At 31.9% G+C, this 18,006-nt stretch overlaps 1 protein-coding gene across 6 annotated transcripts in view; it reads right to left on the minus strand.

Annotated features, from left to right (window-relative positions):
- Nucleotides 1-18,006, minus strand: part of Pcnx1 (pecanex 1) — a 151,135-nt gene that overhangs the window by 75,673 nt on the left and 57,456 nt on the right. For 3 of the 6 annotated variants that reach the window (XM_071607711.1, XM_071607709.1, XM_071607713.1), the window contains 2 exons: nucleotides 13,388-13,520; nucleotides 7,188-7,372 (listed from right to left, as the gene is read on the minus strand). The exons of 2 other annotated variants lie outside the window; for them this stretch is intronic. In XM_071607711.1, coding sequence (XP_071463812.1) covers nucleotides 7,188-7,372; nucleotides 13,388-13,520 — 318 coding nt within the window. The remainder of the gene's footprint in view (nucleotides 1-7,187; nucleotides 7,373-13,387; nucleotides 13,521-18,006) is intronic. One more of the 6 variants, XM_071607710.1, reaches the window with a different exon arrangement.

Here is an 18,006-nt window from a genome sequence, read left to right on the forward strand (position 1 = left end):
AGGTAAGAGAACTATTCTGCATCTTGATTGTGGTATTTCATAAGTGTACACAGCTGATAAAACACATTGAATTGTACATGTTAAACGAATGAAATGTATATCCCCAAAACTGATGGAAAAAAAAGAGTATAAAAAGACTAGTCAGGTGAGAGTCTAAGTGGAAGGAGCATGAAACAGCATTCAGCCTGTGGAATTCTCACCAGATAAGAATCAGGATTTTGGAGAATGCTATTGGTATTTGTTTTTTCTGGTATTTCATTTAAAAAGTACTACTCATCAGAAGATTAAAGTACTATATAAAATGAAATTTCCTACTCCCAGGGTTAGTCACTGCCAAGAGCATATTGTGTTATACTAAACAAGACAAATGGATTGTTCTCCTTACATTTTTCTACAATTTCTGTTTTTTTCATTACTAAATAACCCTTACTTTTAATGTCCATAATACAGAGGCATTAAATTCTGAATATTATATTATCAATTATTATGAGTTGTAAATCATTACTTTATGTATATCATTTCTTTAAGTAGTTCTCTAGAAATGGATCCTTAGCATTTTTTACAGCTTTTCAAAATTAGGAAAAGTACTACAATGAATATCCATATGCATTTAAATTTGCAGGTTTGCAAAATTTGTGGATTAAAGACATGGGCATTTTGGGGGCTGGGGTTGTGGCTCACCAGTAGAGTGCTTGCCTAGCACATTTGAGGCCCTGGGTTTGATCCTCAGCACCACATAAAAATAAATAAATAAAATAAGGGTATTGTGTCCAACTATAACTAAAAAATAAAATATTTTTTAAAAAGATATGGGCATTTTTGGTCCATAATTTATTTGACCTACAAAAATATTCTGTCATTTAACTGCCTATTTCTCCAAACCCTTTGCAACAATGGACACCACTACACTTTCAACAGATGAAAAACAATCTTAATCCTGCTTTTAATTTCCAATTTTAAAAATTATGAGTAAGATTGAGGTTGTGGCCCATGATTGTAGGTGTCTTGCATTTCTTTTCTTTGAACTATCAACTTTTCTAGTAGGTCAATGATCTTCATTTTATTGAAGTGAAATTCCTATCATCTTATTATGCCAAAGACTGATAACTGACCTTCAGTATCTATCTACCTTCTCCTTATTCGTTTTAATAATAGGACCTTCCCCTAACTGAATTGCAGCTAAGCCCATGTCCATGTAGTTAGAGGTCCTTCCCAATCTCTCGCAGCTGGAAGTTACCTAGTGATTATGTACAGGCAAATGGGAAGTAGAAGAAACTGAAAGGCACATTTTCCAAGTCAAGAATAAAAGATAAAGCCTAAATGACCTTCACATTTTCTTACTCCCCCCAACCCCACACCCCTGTCCTTGTCCCCCTACCCCCTCCACTATCACCCTCCCTTCAGTTTGCTGGGAAATTTCAGCAACCACAGCAGTTGCTCTGAATCAGCCCAGGCACAAGTGGAAGATAACAAGAGTCAACTCATCTAAAAGAAATGGATCTCATTAGATTGTTATGAGTGAAATATAAACTTTAATTTTAGCCACTGATGTCAGGGCAAGGGTGTCTCTATGTATATTTCTATGTGATAAAGAACCTTATCTATATTTCAACAAATGCATATTAATAAACTTTAATTTATGATCTTAAGAATGCTTAATGTTAGAAAGCAATCAAGTTTAGCTTCAATGAATTCTTTAGAATATACTAGCAAGAGACAAATAAGATATCTCAACCAGTCTTCTCTAAAATTCCTACCACAATTCAAGTTTTCAAAACTATTTAAAATAATATTCTATAGTCTTCCTATAGGAACAATTATAAACTTCTAAGCATTATGCAGGGAATTAATATTGGGCAGATAAAATTAAAATTATCTAGGTTTATTTTAAACTTACATTTGTGGGGATAAAACAGACACTTCTAAACCCTGCCAGATAAAGTATAAACTGGTATGAGCTTTCCATAAAGCAATTAACAAGAGCATACATCAAAACCCAATGTTTATTCTCCTTGACTGACAATTCAACTTCAACATATTTATCCTAAGGAATTAATCACAGCTACATATAAAGATTACATAAAGAACCTTCAGCACAAAAGGAATTATCAGTAAACATCTCAAAGACTAACCATAACCTTAGTTATACTAGTTAAATAAACCATGATATAATAATATTTTATCATTATTAGCAATAGCAATGATCATTCATCTGATAAACTTACTATTGCCAGCACTGTTATATTACTTTACATGTTTTAACAGATATAATCTTCACAATAAACCTATGAAGTAAGCACTATTATTGCCCCAATTGACAAATGAGAAAACTATGGGGAAAAGTCACATACATGTATACATTACCAAAGACTTAAAGAAAAAATACATGGGGGAGAGAAAACTTGTCCAACGTCAAATAGCTAGTGTAAGTGGCAGAGCACTGGATTTGAAATTCAGAAGTCTGGTTCCATAGAGTTCTCTACACTGTACTGTTTTTCATATAGATCTAAGTGACAAAATATCATATACCTATTTAAAAACAAGTGAAAAAAGGTACAAAACTCATACAGTAGCACAATGTCACATAAAATGACTACAACTCTATTTTAGAAAATTACATACATACGTACATTAAAAAACTAGAAGAGGGGCTGGTGTTGTGGCTCAGTGGTAGTGAGCTCACCTAGCACATGCGAGGTCCTGGATTTGATCCTCAGCACAACATAAAAATAAATAAATAAAATAAAGGTATTGTGTCAACAATAAATATTAAAAAAATAAACTAGAAGAAAAAAATCACAAAATATTAATAGTGGCTATCTGAGTGATGAGATTATGATGACTTAATTTTTCAATGTATCTCTTGATATTTGTAGACTTCTATTTCTGTTCTAAGGATGGGATTAATAGCACATCATAATTCTATCAAAAGGAAGTGTAAGTACAATACATCCCCTATATATAATTCCTCCTTCTAGATACAATAAAGCACTTTTACTGTTTCAATAAAAATGAACAGTTAACTTTCATTTACATACCATGAGTTGCACTTTCTCCAAAAAATATATTTTAAATATTTTAGTATCTTTCTACTAAAAACCAAACACCAATTTGGGCACACATCTGAAATCCCAGCAACACAGGAGACTGAGGCAGGAAGATCACAAGTTTGAGATTGGCCTCAGCAACTTAGCAAGGCCCTAGGTAACTTGGCAAGATCCTGTCTCAAAATCAAAAATAAAAAGAGCTGGGAATGTGGCTCAGTGGTTAAGTGAGCCTGGGCTCAACTCCCAGTACAAAGAAAAAACAAAACCAAAAATAAGCAGCTGAATAAGAAGGGCAACAAGGTGTTGCGAGATTTCCTGGGAGTCTTCCCCTACAGCTAACTACATTTTCAAGTTAATAAACTCTGTAGTAAAGCAGATTATTTCAAAGAATACCTTCTTTGTCAATCTTTCAGTAATGAAACAAACAAAAGAGCCTCAGGAAAAAAATAAAATAAAAAGATGAGGGGAAAAAAGAGCCTCAGAAAAACCAATTCAAGCAAATACACACACACACACTGAGGATTTAAGTGGGGGGTGGGGGGGGGGCGCTTTGCCACTGAGCCACATCTCCAGCCCTCCTTTATTTTTCTCTTTTTTCTTCTCTAGATGGGATCTCATTAACTTGCTTAGGGCCTCACTAAATTGATGAGGCTGGTCTCAAACTTGCAATCCTGGCTCAGCCTCCCAATTTCCTGGGATTACAAAAGTGTGCCACTGTGCCCGGCTCATGCAACAATTTTTAAACACCTAAAACATTAACCAAATTTTAAAAAGTCTTAATCAGAGAAATACTACTCATGTTTACATATTTTATATGTACATATATATAAAACTGACATGTGCTTGTTTCCTGTCTATATTGTAAGAGTAATTTTTAATTTTTCCAAATAGAGTTGAAATAATTTTGTATATGCTTTTCAACACATATATCCTCAGCAATGATCACCAGTAATTTCATACACACACAGGCCAATTTTTCTTTTCTACCTGATCTTATATAGAACATTCCCTTTGAGATATGTTACATATTCAGGGTTATTATCAACTATGAAAGTATTTTTCATCATTGCATCTACATGTTAAGTCTTAATTTATAAGAGGAAACAGAGATTAACATAAAAATTGAGAAGCAATTGCTAAATTTTATAGAAAAAGCTCAGCAAATATAAAATAGAATTTCAAGACTACCTGATTTCAGTCTCTCCTGTAGTGTAATCTTGGAACTAAACTACAATTTGTTTTACTTAGTATTATTACATTTTAATTCACAAAGTAGCATAAAACCAAGTGCAAGAAGCAAATCCAATAAAAAATGATCAGAATGAAATTAAATCAAACTTTAAGATGTGATCTTTAAAAAAACAACATATAGCATTGAAAGAGAGGTAATTCTGATAGAAATTTCTTTTTAAAAAATGTTTTCTTCAAAATAATTGTCATTCAAGCCATCACTTCCATTCAAGCTTTTTTTTTTTTTTTTTAAACTTGGTTTTCATGGAAATAAAGCCTATAGGAAAGGGTTTTTTTTTTATTATACCACTTATTATTCAGTTTCTAAAAGTAATTTTGATTAACAATTATGCCTGCTGAACAGATGTGAGTATGTGTATATGTATATAGTGTATATATTGTTATATATAAATGTCTTATGTATATGTATATATTTTCACATGTGAAAACTGCACATGTGAATTTTTTTTAATAAAGCAGCTAAACTGGGAAGGAAACAATCCCTTATAGATATCCCTTATTTTTAAGAAACATCATGGCTAACTTTAACATATCTGAATATACAGTACCCAAATCCACTTATACAAAATTATCTTACTATTGTTAATTAAAATCACATAAAAAACTAAACCATGCCACAAAAATATTCCAGTTTCCCTAGCAGTTCTTTTTAAGTCAGTTGCAGTTCATTTTCAGAATTTTGAGGGGACAACTTTATGTACTGTGGAACAGGTATTCACTTTCCCTTCATTGTTTTGTGCTAATTATTACTAAGCATTCAATGTGGCAGCATTCAAGTATTACAAGCCAAGAACTAGCTATCAAAAGGCAGTTAAGGGGCTGAGGTTGTGGCTCAATGGTAGAGCGCTTGCCAGGCACGTGTGAGGCCCTGGGTTTGAATCTCAGCACCGTGTATAAATAAATAATATTAAGGTCCATTGACAACTTAAAAAAAAAAACAAAACAAAAAACCGCAGTTAACGTAAAGGGAAAAATTCAAATTCCCAGAGACTATCCTGAGTGTCTACCAGAAAATGCTAAAAGTACCTCCACCCAGGAGGCTTTATCATCAGAATGGTAAGACAGTTCATAGGTATGTATTTCCAATAATCTGCATATGACTTTAAAAATGAAAGTTTTTAATTAAGGCATGCTTCACTGATTTTTTAAAAGAAAACTAAGAATTTTCATTGAGGAAAATCATCAACTGTTTTATGCTTTATCTGAAAAAGTCAAAAAATCTGAAGTGGATCAACATGAAGCCTTTTACTTTAACCAATCCACCAAAAGAATGCTACTCAGGATGGCCTTACTTTGTTATTTTTAATGAATACTAAGTTCTCTCTAATCCATGAAGCCAGCAGACAATGAGCTGGCATCTGAAGTTTCATATTCACAAGCCTTCTGTCCATCTGGACACTAGGTTAACTGATGATGAACAAAGATATTATCACATGAATGATAAACTAAATATTTGCAACTAAAAAGTTTCACCTGCAACTAAATTAAGTAGCAAAACTGACGTCTAATTCTCTCTTAAGCACTCTCCTTAGAGATTTTCTTACCTCTCCAAATTACAAACCTAGAACCAAAAGCATTCCAAGTTTAAAATTAAAGTATTCCAATGATTTGTTATTTTATCTAAACTCACTCACTCTAATGTTATAAATCTTAGATGTCCATTTTCAAGATTTGTTAAAGATAATCATTTTCATCAATATGTACATTTACATATCTATTAATATCTCTGTACCTAATGATTAATGATTTTTACAAAATAGAAAAGGAGCCAATGGACAGATAGCGTAAGAAGCTTTATTGAATTCTAATTTTGGTACTTTACACCACATATCCTTCCAACTAAAGCATCAATTAGATGTCATTTTTATAAGTGAAAAGCAGCTATAACACAAATAAGCAAAATCACAAGTGTGTGTTTCTTAATAACTAATCTGCATTCTGAGCACAACAAAGCTGGAATCTACAGCTCAATATAGAGAAATAAAAATGAAATCAATATAGAGAAACAGAAATCAAATCAGTATAAAATTTTACCCTTATTTAAAGGCATAAAGCAGATATTTGAATGGCTAATGTATTGGCAAGGTTTTCAATTATACGACTCTGAGAATTAATTATTTAATAATTTATGTGTACATTTATAGATATGTAAACAGGAAAAAGGGATATACTTTATCCAGTTATTATCTGATATTAATATAGAGCCATGATATCCTCAGAGTATTGTATTTAGAACTATAATAAATTCTATTAAAAATGTTGGACATTGTAAAATGTAGAATACCTCAAAGAGATATTTTTTAGTAACTGACCATTAGAAAGCACTTTTGCCTTTCCTATATATAGCATATTCAAAGAAATCAAAGGGTATTTTTTGTAGGGGGAGGTGTGCTGGGGATTGACCCCAGGGGCACTTTACCATTGAGCTACATCCTCAACCCTTTTTATTTTTTGTTTTGAGACAGGGTCTCACTAAGTTGCTTACATTGGCCTCAAAGTTGAGATCCTTCTGCCTCAACCTCCCAAGTTGCTGGAATTATAGGTGAACCCCACCACACCAGGCCTAAACAATTAAAAAAAAAATTCTCATATAGTACAAATGCTTGGGAAAAACTGTCAAAATAATTTTTAAGAGAATACTAAAGTATAAACTTATTAATACATTAACTACCTACTAATAATGGACATGCTCAAAATAAAACACAGAGTAAGAAGTAGAAACAGACAACAAAAAAGCAAAAAACTTAAATTTTCCTTACACACTGGGCAAACATGGTGCTCTTATGCATAGTTCCAAAATGAAGCTATCTCAAGAAAGAAGTGCAATCATCATCCATTATCTGCTGCATTAAAGTTTTGTATAACCAAGATTACATAAGGCCTGCATACCAAGTTCATCTTGCAAACTGCTACCGCCTACAGCAGATGCATTGTCATGTGATGCTTCTAAGTGGACACTCCCATTTCTCACCAGCAATGAGGCACTAGCACTGAGCACTGCAGCCTGGGAAGGGGGGCGGGACTGGACTTTGACCTGGGCTGTGGACTGCTGGCCTTGCTGACCATCTTGAAGGCTAGGAGAAAACATGGATTGGGGAGACATTACAGGGAAGAAAAGAGAAAATAGCTAGAATGAAATCAATATAGAAAACTGATTTCAAAAAGACACTTTTCAATGTAACCTAAGAAAGAACCAACTTTGTAAAATATAGAGATGACACTGCCAACTTAAATGTTCTGGTCCTTATCAGTTTGATTTGTAGTGATTAATGCACTGAACATTTAATATATATGTAAATTGCTCAATCTGCAACTTTCTTCTACTTCAAGTCAAATAAATTCTAGTGTAAGGGAAACAAAAAGCAACAGAGTTGTGAGCACATTCACCATATGTGTCAGTTAAACATGCACTTTTATTTATAATCTCAAACAATTCTAAAATTTTCTTTAAAACATTCTGGGGTCTCAATTTTATAAAACAAAGTCTCTATGCACTTGAAAACCAAAGAATCTTAACAAATGCAACCAAGACAACAATTCTGAATAAAAAAAAAAAATCACAAACTAGTGGAAGAGAACAGGAAAAACTCATTCAAACAAGTGAAACACAAATGACCATCAGAATATTGACAGAAGCAGAATAAATATAAAATATTACCTATAAAAAGCCTACATATTTCTGAAATAACATGGTTAGTATTTAAGGAGGTAGTTAAAGATTATGTTCCCTGAACAAATTGTTATTTCCTTTTTAATCTGTTTTGTAGTCTCATTAACTAGGACCCATCATTTTAGAAAATATATTTTGGAAACCTGTAATTTCATGGGATGTTCTATCTTTTCTAAATTCCATAAAGGTTTTTGTTACAATATTTAGTATTTAGTATAAAGTTATTAAAATTATTTATAAAATTTTCTATATCATTCTTATATTTTTATAAATTTATTTAGATAATGTGAATTTTAAGGCTCATATAATATCTAAACAAATTTAAACTGATGAAATTCATGAAAACATTTTAATTATAATTATTAGATTATTCTCAATGAAATACTGCTTATTCTTCAATGAAACACTGTATTCCGTTAATCTGAGCTGACTTTGAACAATCCCAAGAGTCTGCTTCTAAAATTATTAGACCTCTAGAACAAAAAGAATGCTATTCAGGATAGCCTTACTTTGTTATTTTTAATGAATACCAAGTTCTCTCTAATCCCTTAAATTCAACATAATAGTTTCTCTGATGCCTATAAAACAAACTTATCTACTACAGATGGACCATGAAATAAAAGGTTAATTAAAAATATTTTAGTCTGTGGCTATATCAACAGAATATTCTGGAACTGCATTGTCTGAAATAGTCAGGAACTATTTAAATTAATTAAAATTTAATTTTCTCAGTAATACAAACCATATTTCAATTGCTCAATGATCACATAACATAGCCAGTGGCTAACAAAGTGGGCAGTAGTTAGTAATTAGTGTCTACTACATTGGACAGTGCAGATTACAGAATATTTCTACCATCACAGAAAGTTATATTGACTAGCAACATTCACATTTCAGGCTTGTTTTAGCATCACTGAAGGGTACATGTTCTAAGCACAAATAAGAATGCACACAACATATAAGAAAAATCAAATCTGCAAAATTTTGACTTATAAATCCTTCCTGGCATAACTAAGCCATAACTACAAAAGGATTTATGTAATAACTTGTTTGGACTAGAAACTTCATATAATACATATAAATCAAGACATGATCTGGAGATAAGTTTTTATCTTCCATACATATATAATGCATCTGATACTCTTCCTCAAAAGCTATCTAAACTTATTCACAAACCTTACCAAGCTGAACAAGTTTCACAAGAGAAAAATAGCAAGGAAAAATATCTAAGTAGTTTAAGTACTGTGTCCTTTTAGATTCAAAAGAGCCAAATTTTATGGAAATTGTACTCAACAAGTTTTTCTAGTAATTTTTCATATAATCATAAGCACAGATGGTTAGTACAGTTAGATGTATTTCTATATAAGTACATTTGAGAATATTTGAATCTTGAACCCAGATGTACAATGTATAACCAAGTTTATAAAATGTTTTCAAAATATCAGGCAGTTGATTTTTATCAACTCCAGAATAAAGAAGTAAAAGAAATGACAAATTCTATGAGATAATAAATATTGAGTTTAAAAGATAGTAATAAAATATTTATTTCCCTTGCGTTTCTATTTTTAAAACCCTTCAACAAGAAAAAGTCTGTCACTTTTGCAAAAATTGTCAAAAAAACATAATCCTGATGGGTTGCATTTCATTTCAAACTAGTAACTGGCATAAATGTATCTTCTTTACAGTTCCAATTATATAATAAAACTAGCCATTTGAAAAAAGGTAGCAACTACTTTACAACATAGCAAAAGGTAGAAATTTAAGTGTTTAATTATTGGCTACCACTAGTATCACTGGTACACAATCATGCTAATTAACATTTCCAGTTTAAATGAAGAATAATTGGTCTTGTTCTTTCTTCTTCTGTAGCACTGAAGTGATAGTTAGCACATCCTTTCTTGTACTGTCAATTAGTTTTGTATGTGTTGTCTAAATAAAAATGTAAACTCTAAGAGTGTGACTCCATAATTCCTCTCAATCTCCAGATTCCAGAGAAAAGAATATCTTCAATGTAATACACAAGTATCTGATTAATTCTTTTCTGAGCACAAAACAACCTTCATAAATTTCTAACAATGAACTCTCAAATATAATTGTGATCTTATTTTTTGCCACTGATCTTTCAGTCTTATATTTTAAAAAGTAACATTTAGGTTGATAAATACAGAATTATTAATATTTGTCTTCTAATATTTTTAAATATTTGCCTTTGTTTTTAGCTCTACTGACTAGGAACAATTGGCAAGGATCTCTAAAACCTACATATAGGCTAATTTTTTATAAAAGCTATAAAAATAGTTCTGGAGGAGTTTATTCTAATAAGCATTATTTAAAAATGCAAATTCTGTTTGTGAGAAAATTCATGATTCACTCCCAAACCATGTAAACAGATTTTACCACATTGCTTTTTGGATGGCTCATTAGAAACTATTCATTGAAGTTTAAAATAAATTATAGTAGTCTCCCTTTATCTAAAGTGTGGGGTGGGTGTGGGTGTGTGTGTGTGTGTGTGCGCGCGCGCGCGCGCGCCGTGCTCCCACCACCCTACCCACTACTCCCTGCGGTCCCCCGCAGTTCTAGAGAACCATGATTCCAGAAATAAACAATTTTTAAGTTTTAAATACCTTTTATAATAACATATATTGTTATCATTCCTAGTTTATTATGTTATCATTAATTTCTTTCTTTCTTTCTTCCTTTCTTGGTGGTACTGTGGGTTAAATACAAGGGTGCTCTACCACTGAATATACCCAGCCCTTTGTTTTAAAATTGGAGACGGGTCTCATTAAGTTGCTAAGGGTGGCCTTGAATTCGCAATCCTCCTGCATTGGCCTGCATCTGCATCGCTCAGATTAAAGTCATGTAACACTGAACCCAGTTTGGCAGCAATTTCTTACTGTGGTGAACTGAGAAACTTTATCATAAATATATTTGTATTGTTGATATACACAGGGTTTAGTACCATCTGATGATTCAGGTATCCACTGGAGGAACATTTTCCCTACAGATAAGAGAGATTAGTGTAGTAAATTTTACTAGTATTTATATAGTAATTGTAATGAAAGTATTGACACATATATTCTATCCCTTTTTGGCAAATAAGTTTGCCATCTTTGAAATGACCATGCCATCCTATATTTATTTAAAGATGAGATTATTATTTGAGAGCTTATACCAAAAAAAATAACAATACTTCCCTTTAATATTTTTATGATTACAAAAGATGATTTTAATAAGTTGGTACTTTTTCCTAATTCCTCTCCGTTAAATTTTATTTCACTTCACTCATGAGGAAGAGTAAAGCCAGCTTATTTACGATATATATGCAACCTTTGTATTGAAAATATCCTGGAACTACAAAAATTATACATGCTGACAAGTATAAGATTACTTTCCAAAAATTCTAGTATGATGTCTTTAGAAGTTCTATGCCATACCCTAGATGTGGTTAATATATTTAAAGCCTTGGGAAAATATTATGTGAATGTTTGGAGTTGTAACGGTAAATCTAATATTCCACCAGGCACGGGAAAAAACTAATTTGTCTGCATTTGTTTGATGAGTTTCAGCAGGTTCATTTGTAGCAAAGAATGAAAGAATTTTTAGTCTTACAGAAGGTTAATTAAATGTTTAAGAAATAGAAACATGGTGTGAGTAACAAGGCAAAGAAGTTATCAATGGCAGTATTATTTAAGGGGCTTTTTGAAAGGTTAAGAAACAAATCTTTTTTAAAAAATTAAGAAAATGCTCACCTCTTTCTGCATGTTGAGGCTAGGCCCAAAATTCACTAGCAGAAGGAAAAGTTCTCTCAGGAAGAAAAGAAGGTAAGAGGAAATAGAAGTGGGGTGCTCACAAAAAGCAAAGGTTCCTAGAATAAATATTTCTTTTTAAATTGGTTGCCTTCCCACTTCTATATTTTAAATGTTGGTTTAGCCAATAACAAGTTTTTATAAATTTATCTACTATTGGGCTGGGGTTGTGGCTCAGCAGTAGAGCACTCGCCTAGCACATACGAGGCCCTGGGTTCGATCCTCAGGACCATATAAAAATAAATAAACAAAATAAAGGTATTGTGTACAACTAAAAAAAAAAAAAAAATATATATATATATATATATATATATATATATATATATATATATATTTTTTTTTTTTAATTTATCTACTGTTAAAGGAATTAGGATCATGATCTATGAGAGATGAAGCTTCTTGCTCTAATAAATCTAGAAAAAGAATCAAATCTTAAATCTCAAGGGACTTTACAAAATGAAACATTTTAAAGAAATAAGATTTTGCTACTCAAAAAAAAAATTTAAAAAGGAAGGGCTTATCTCTTCTCATCTATCAAATGTTCTTCCTTCTTTAAAATGTGAAAAGAAAGTAATTTGTAAATTGTGCTTTTGGACAGAGAGATTGATAAACGTATATATGTAATTATGTCCATATTTGTCTTTTTAAAATAAAGCATAGCGTTTTGAATGGATTGTTACATTTTTCCCCCCAGTACTGGAAATTGAATCCAGGAGTGCTTTACCACTAAACTACATGTCCTTAGCCCTTTTCACTTTTTAATTTGAGAAAGGGTCTCTCTAAGTTGCTGAGTTTGACCTCAAACTTGAGATCCTTCTGCCTTGACCTCCCAAACTGCTGAGATTACAGGTGTACACCATAGTTCCCCACAAATTGTTAAATTTCTAATTTGAGACATGAACTCATTAGATTTGAGATAATTAAGAAGAAAACACTTATTGAAATTTTAATGGAAAATAACCCCAATATTATGAATGGATGTTTTCTTATTTGGAAATATTGAAAAAAATGTTTAATATGTTATTGGGGTTGAGAAATTAAATATAAATATACATAGAGATAAGGATATCCAATTGACCATACTTACATAAATATTTTAGTTGTTATTTATTAGGTTCTGGTGATTGTAAAATAAAAACCACTCAATTTTACACAATGTAAAACAATATATTTTAGTGAGATGAAACAAACTGACTTAAACTGAGGTCAGTTATCTGTTATTTCTCAACAAGCTCATCATTAGGTCTCATAATTTTTCTTATTAAACACTATCCAGATATTGGGAAAAGATGTATTAATAGTATTAATTTGAAATATAAAAAAGAGGGAATGCTAATTTAAGATCTACTATTCACATTTCTAAAAGTGATTTTGCGATTTAAACTTGACAAAACCAATCTGATCATTTTTTTTAAAAAAACAGTACAACATAAGGCATGCATAATGCAACAGGCTCATAGTTACATGCAGAGAAAGCCTAAGAGCTGAAATGTATAGAAGAGAAACAGAAAGAAAAGCAAAGCTCTTCAAGTGCTTTCTTGGTTCCGACAGAACAGGTTAGAAGATCTGTTTCATGCATGCTAACTTGGTGGAATTTTAAAATACCATACCTTAGGGGTGATCCGATGAGCAAGGTAGGAGGGGTAGGGTTACTCCCTGCATTGTGCCGGCGCCGTACTGCCTGGCGCCTAAATGTGCTGCGTTCACGGCGAAATGACACTGCCTCCTCGCTGGCCTGTGCTGCTGCATCAAGACAGACTTAGGTCAAATAGGAGCCTAGGTCAGAGATGTAAATAGCAGCTGACCCTATCTTTCCCTTGACTTCCCACTTCTAGAGAACTTGTCTGCTTACTCGAAACTGTTTCTATCTATACAATTAGTGTATCATATCCAGCAGTCAATAAAAAAATAAAAAGAGTTAATTTGTTTTGAAAAATGTTTTGATCTATTATCTGACCTCACCATTTCTCTTCAACTTCAATTTCCTACTGTGAGATCTATGTTGCTTTAAATCTTTTCCTGAAAGTCTCATTTATTTTTGTCTATGTTCCTCTACTCTCCCTTTAATTAAGTCAGCTCTTTTAGTGTTTGTTAGTTTCTATTAATGGGAATGGGCATTAGATTTTACTCTCATGAGAATAATAAAAGCAACTAAGAGTAACAGATGCTCCTTGACTTATAATAGGGTTACATTTCAAAAAAAATCATAAATTGAAAATACCATGGGTCAAAAATGCATTTAATACATCTAACCTACCAAACATCATAGTTTAACAAAGAGTATAATGTACAGTATTGACAGGTTGCTTCACCTTGCGATCATATGGCTGATTAGGAGCTGTGGCTCCCAGCTGCTATCCAACGTGAAAAAGAATATCATATCACATTTTCAAACCCTGGGGAAGTGATTGAAATTCAAAATTTGAAGTATGATTCTACTGAATGCATATCACTTTTGCACGATTGTAAAAGTTAAACAGTTATAAACTGAACCATAATTAAGTTGGAGTTCCTCTGTACTTCTCTGAAGATGCCAATGAGTAAGGCAGCAAGCTTGTGAAAACAATGACTGAGATTACACAGCTAGTTTGTTAAATATTCAAGAAAGCATAAATATATCTTCACTATAAAGTATTCTGTTACTATCAAACTTTATTCAAAACCTCTATGGCCCTGGCCCTAGTTCCACCAACATTAGGAAGCAAGTATCAGCAAAATGCCAAGAACAGAAACTAATAATTTAATCTAGAAGCAAGAAAGTACAAACTAAACCAAGCATGCAACAATGGCATAGTAGAATAATATAAATTTTACAAAATCATATTAATTGACCAACTAGGGTATTCAAAACAAATAAAATTATTTTTCTCCATTTTAATATAAAATAACTATTGTTCCCTAGTAATCTAAATATTTGGGGAATCATTTTGATCTTTGACAAAGGGTATTTTGATGCCAAGTATAAATAAAGACAAAAGAAGTTAGTACAGAAACATTTCTCCCAAACCTAAAAATTCATTTAACTATGAAAAGGCTGTTATTTGTGGGATTAAAGTTCATGTAAACAAAAATCACATATGGTCAATTAAAAAAAAAAAAAAGATGCTGATTAAATCTGGTCATCTTGAGCTGAACTTTCCAATATGGTAACCACTAGACATATGTGGCTATTTAAATTTAAATTAACTTAGTTTTAAAAATTCAGTTCCTCACATTTGTGAACAATACTTCAAGTATTCAGTAGTGTCATGTAGCCAGTGGCTACCATTATTAGACAATGCAGACAGAACATTGCCCTCATCATAGAAAGTTGCATCCAACAGTGCTGATCTAGAAAGTCAAGGCTGCCATATTGTTATCACAATCTATAAAGCACATTGCCTACTTCGCCAATTCCTGACAACCAGGACCTCAATGAAATGAAAATGCAATCCACATCATTACAAAGAAGAAAACATGTTGGCAGGGCAGTCACTGGATGAAAGATGAAACAAACAAACAAAACAACAAAAAAAAAGCCAATAAGAAAACAAGCCAGCTGAGGGAGGAAATGCAGTTAAGTCAGGTAACAGAATTTATACCATTATTTAAAAACTCAAGTCAAGTCTTCTTTCATAAAATATTACACTGAAGATTTCTCTACAGTTGTGACAATTATGCTATTACTTATAAGTCATTGCTTATAATAAACTATTATTTATAGGTCAATCTAACTTTATTATGAAATTTTCAACAGTCCCTCTATTTTGTTTTAAGCAAAATGGCAAAGTAAAACTTTCCCAGACACAATTTATAGGACATAATTTAATCTATAAAATATACTAGAACTATTCAGAAGGACTTGGGAAAAGCAGCATGTGATCACTGAATACTGACAATAGGAAGAAGGGAAGTAGGAGACAGTTTTATTATCTTCCTTCTACTAAAAACGTAATGGTGTAATCAAATCAAAGCTAGTTATTCCATAGTACGGGGGGAGGGGGGGTGAAGAAAAAACAAAAAACTATGAGAGTGCCTATGCTTAGTCAAAAAGTTCTTTGGTTTTTTTAGAAATCTTTTTTTTTTTTTTTTTTTTTTTGCCACTAACACACCATTCATATTTTATTTGCAAAATAGCAACGCAACATCATTTATTCCTTAATGGGCCTGACCACACTCAAGGTGAAACTTTAAGCATTCATTGAAAAATGTATCAAAGAAAAGTTACAATTATTGCCCAAACTGTCCTTTGTAACATTCAAGATGTTAATGTGTAAGAAAAACTTTGAAAATGTTTACTGTGGCAACTGTTTTAAAAATAGCTAGAATCACACCATTGCCAGAAAATGCCAAACCATCATTTACAGACACAGTAAATATGACTAAACCATGCCCCCTGGAAATGTGCTACTTAAATGTGCTCTCTATTTCAAACAGGGTCCAATTGGGATCAGGTGATCTTTAAACATTAAAATAATTTGCTATAGTCATATAAGATACAACCAAACTTGATGAAAATTTCCTTACACAAGTGTAAAAAACACTTTTTAAATCGCTTTACTTTATAGGAGAAAGAAAATAAGCTGGTTTTTGTTTGTTCGTTGGATTGTTTTTAATCTTTGAATCATGGCACGAAAGGGAAGGGAGAAAATACTTTAAAAACTGATTCTGAAGTTGACATTTTGAAACTGCATAAATTCCAGCATCTTCTGGCAAAGAAGGATGAAGTTAATTAGTTGACAATAGTAACATAAAAAGCAAATGATGAAAAGCCGATGATCTAAGTACAACTAAACTTTATGTCAGTGTACAAAAGGGGAAAAATTACATTCAAGAGATTCAAAAACCATGAAATTCAAGATTTATCAAATACTTTTAAGAACATAGTTATATATATTATTTTCAAAAAGTATTTTTCAAAATTGCAACAGTTTTGGCATTCTAATCATTTATTTGTGTCAAAATGAGTATAAAAGACCAGTTTATGATCATTACTAAGAGGGATCTTCAGATAGTTCAATTTTTTTTTTATTTTTTCAGTATAAGTGATACAATCAATAAGGTTTAAGCCCACGAGTAATTCATTGTCAAGGTACAACTATCCTCAGATATTATGACAGCAGAGGTTTGACTTCTGCTGAAGATCACAACAAAAGTTAATTGCACAACCCACATTTCCCGCTTCAAGTGTTACTTCCCAATTATCCCAATCAATTATAGAAAATTCTACATGTTCCATGCTGAATTATTTTAGTGCAATTATTTATTTTTATATAGGATATTAAAATAAAATACTATAAGATGGCTTTAATCTTTGAATGGCAATAGAAAAGTATTAAAGGCAGATGCATTAAACAGTGAAACTGGTGAAGAAGGAGGTAAGGGATGTCCAAATTCTATCTCAAAAACTGGAAGATTCTGACTAAAAATATGTAGAGATAAAGATGCTTTATCTAAAACCACTTCAATCACATAGCTGACTAATTATTGAAAGGATTCATAGGTTACAAGCTACTTTCTGATAGAAATGTAATGCTATGCCTAGGTTCCTGGGAGAGCTCAAATGCTCTTAATAAGTTAAAAATTTAGAAGAAACTACTCAAGAGAACTCTTTTTGATGGGAAGTGTAGATTATGGGGGAAAAAAGGAATACATCTGGGAAAACCATGGGGGAAAAAAGTATGCTTGAATCTCAAACAGATAGGAAAACTGCTAGCGAGAAATTAAATTTTTAAGAAAAATGGCCAAAGTATGAAACAAATATATTATGCACCTCAGAAAAATAAAAGACATTTGCAAATATTCTGGAATACACTGAAATATTCATCAAGGTGTAAACAATTACTTAGGAATGAAATTACCATAAAAAGAAACAAACATTCAAATGGTTTTACAAAACAAAAAATTCTGAAATAAATGTTTTAGTCTAGCCATGAAATCCATTTTATCTAAACATATTTCCTCTTTCTTACTTTCCATGCCAGCCAAGAACAATGCTAACATCAACATGAAAAGATTTTGTTCTATTAAAGAAATGTGGAAATACCATTTTCTGGGAGGCTAAGGAACAATCAGAATCTATTGCACAACTTCTAAACATCAATTCCGAATTAAAATAATTTCCATCTGTGCAAACAGTTTTAAGACTTCTTTGCTTTTTCTTTAATATTTATTTTTTTAGTTTTAGGTAGACAGAATATCGTTATTTTAAAATTTGTGGTGCTGATGATTGAACCCAGTGCCTCATGCA

Source organism: Marmota flaviventris, chromosome 2 (assembly GCF_047511675.1).
Source record: "Marmota flaviventris isolate mMarFla1 chromosome 2, mMarFla1.hap1, whole genome shotgun sequence".
Taxonomy (NCBI): domain Eukaryota; kingdom Metazoa; phylum Chordata; class Mammalia; order Rodentia; family Sciuridae; genus Marmota; species Marmota flaviventris.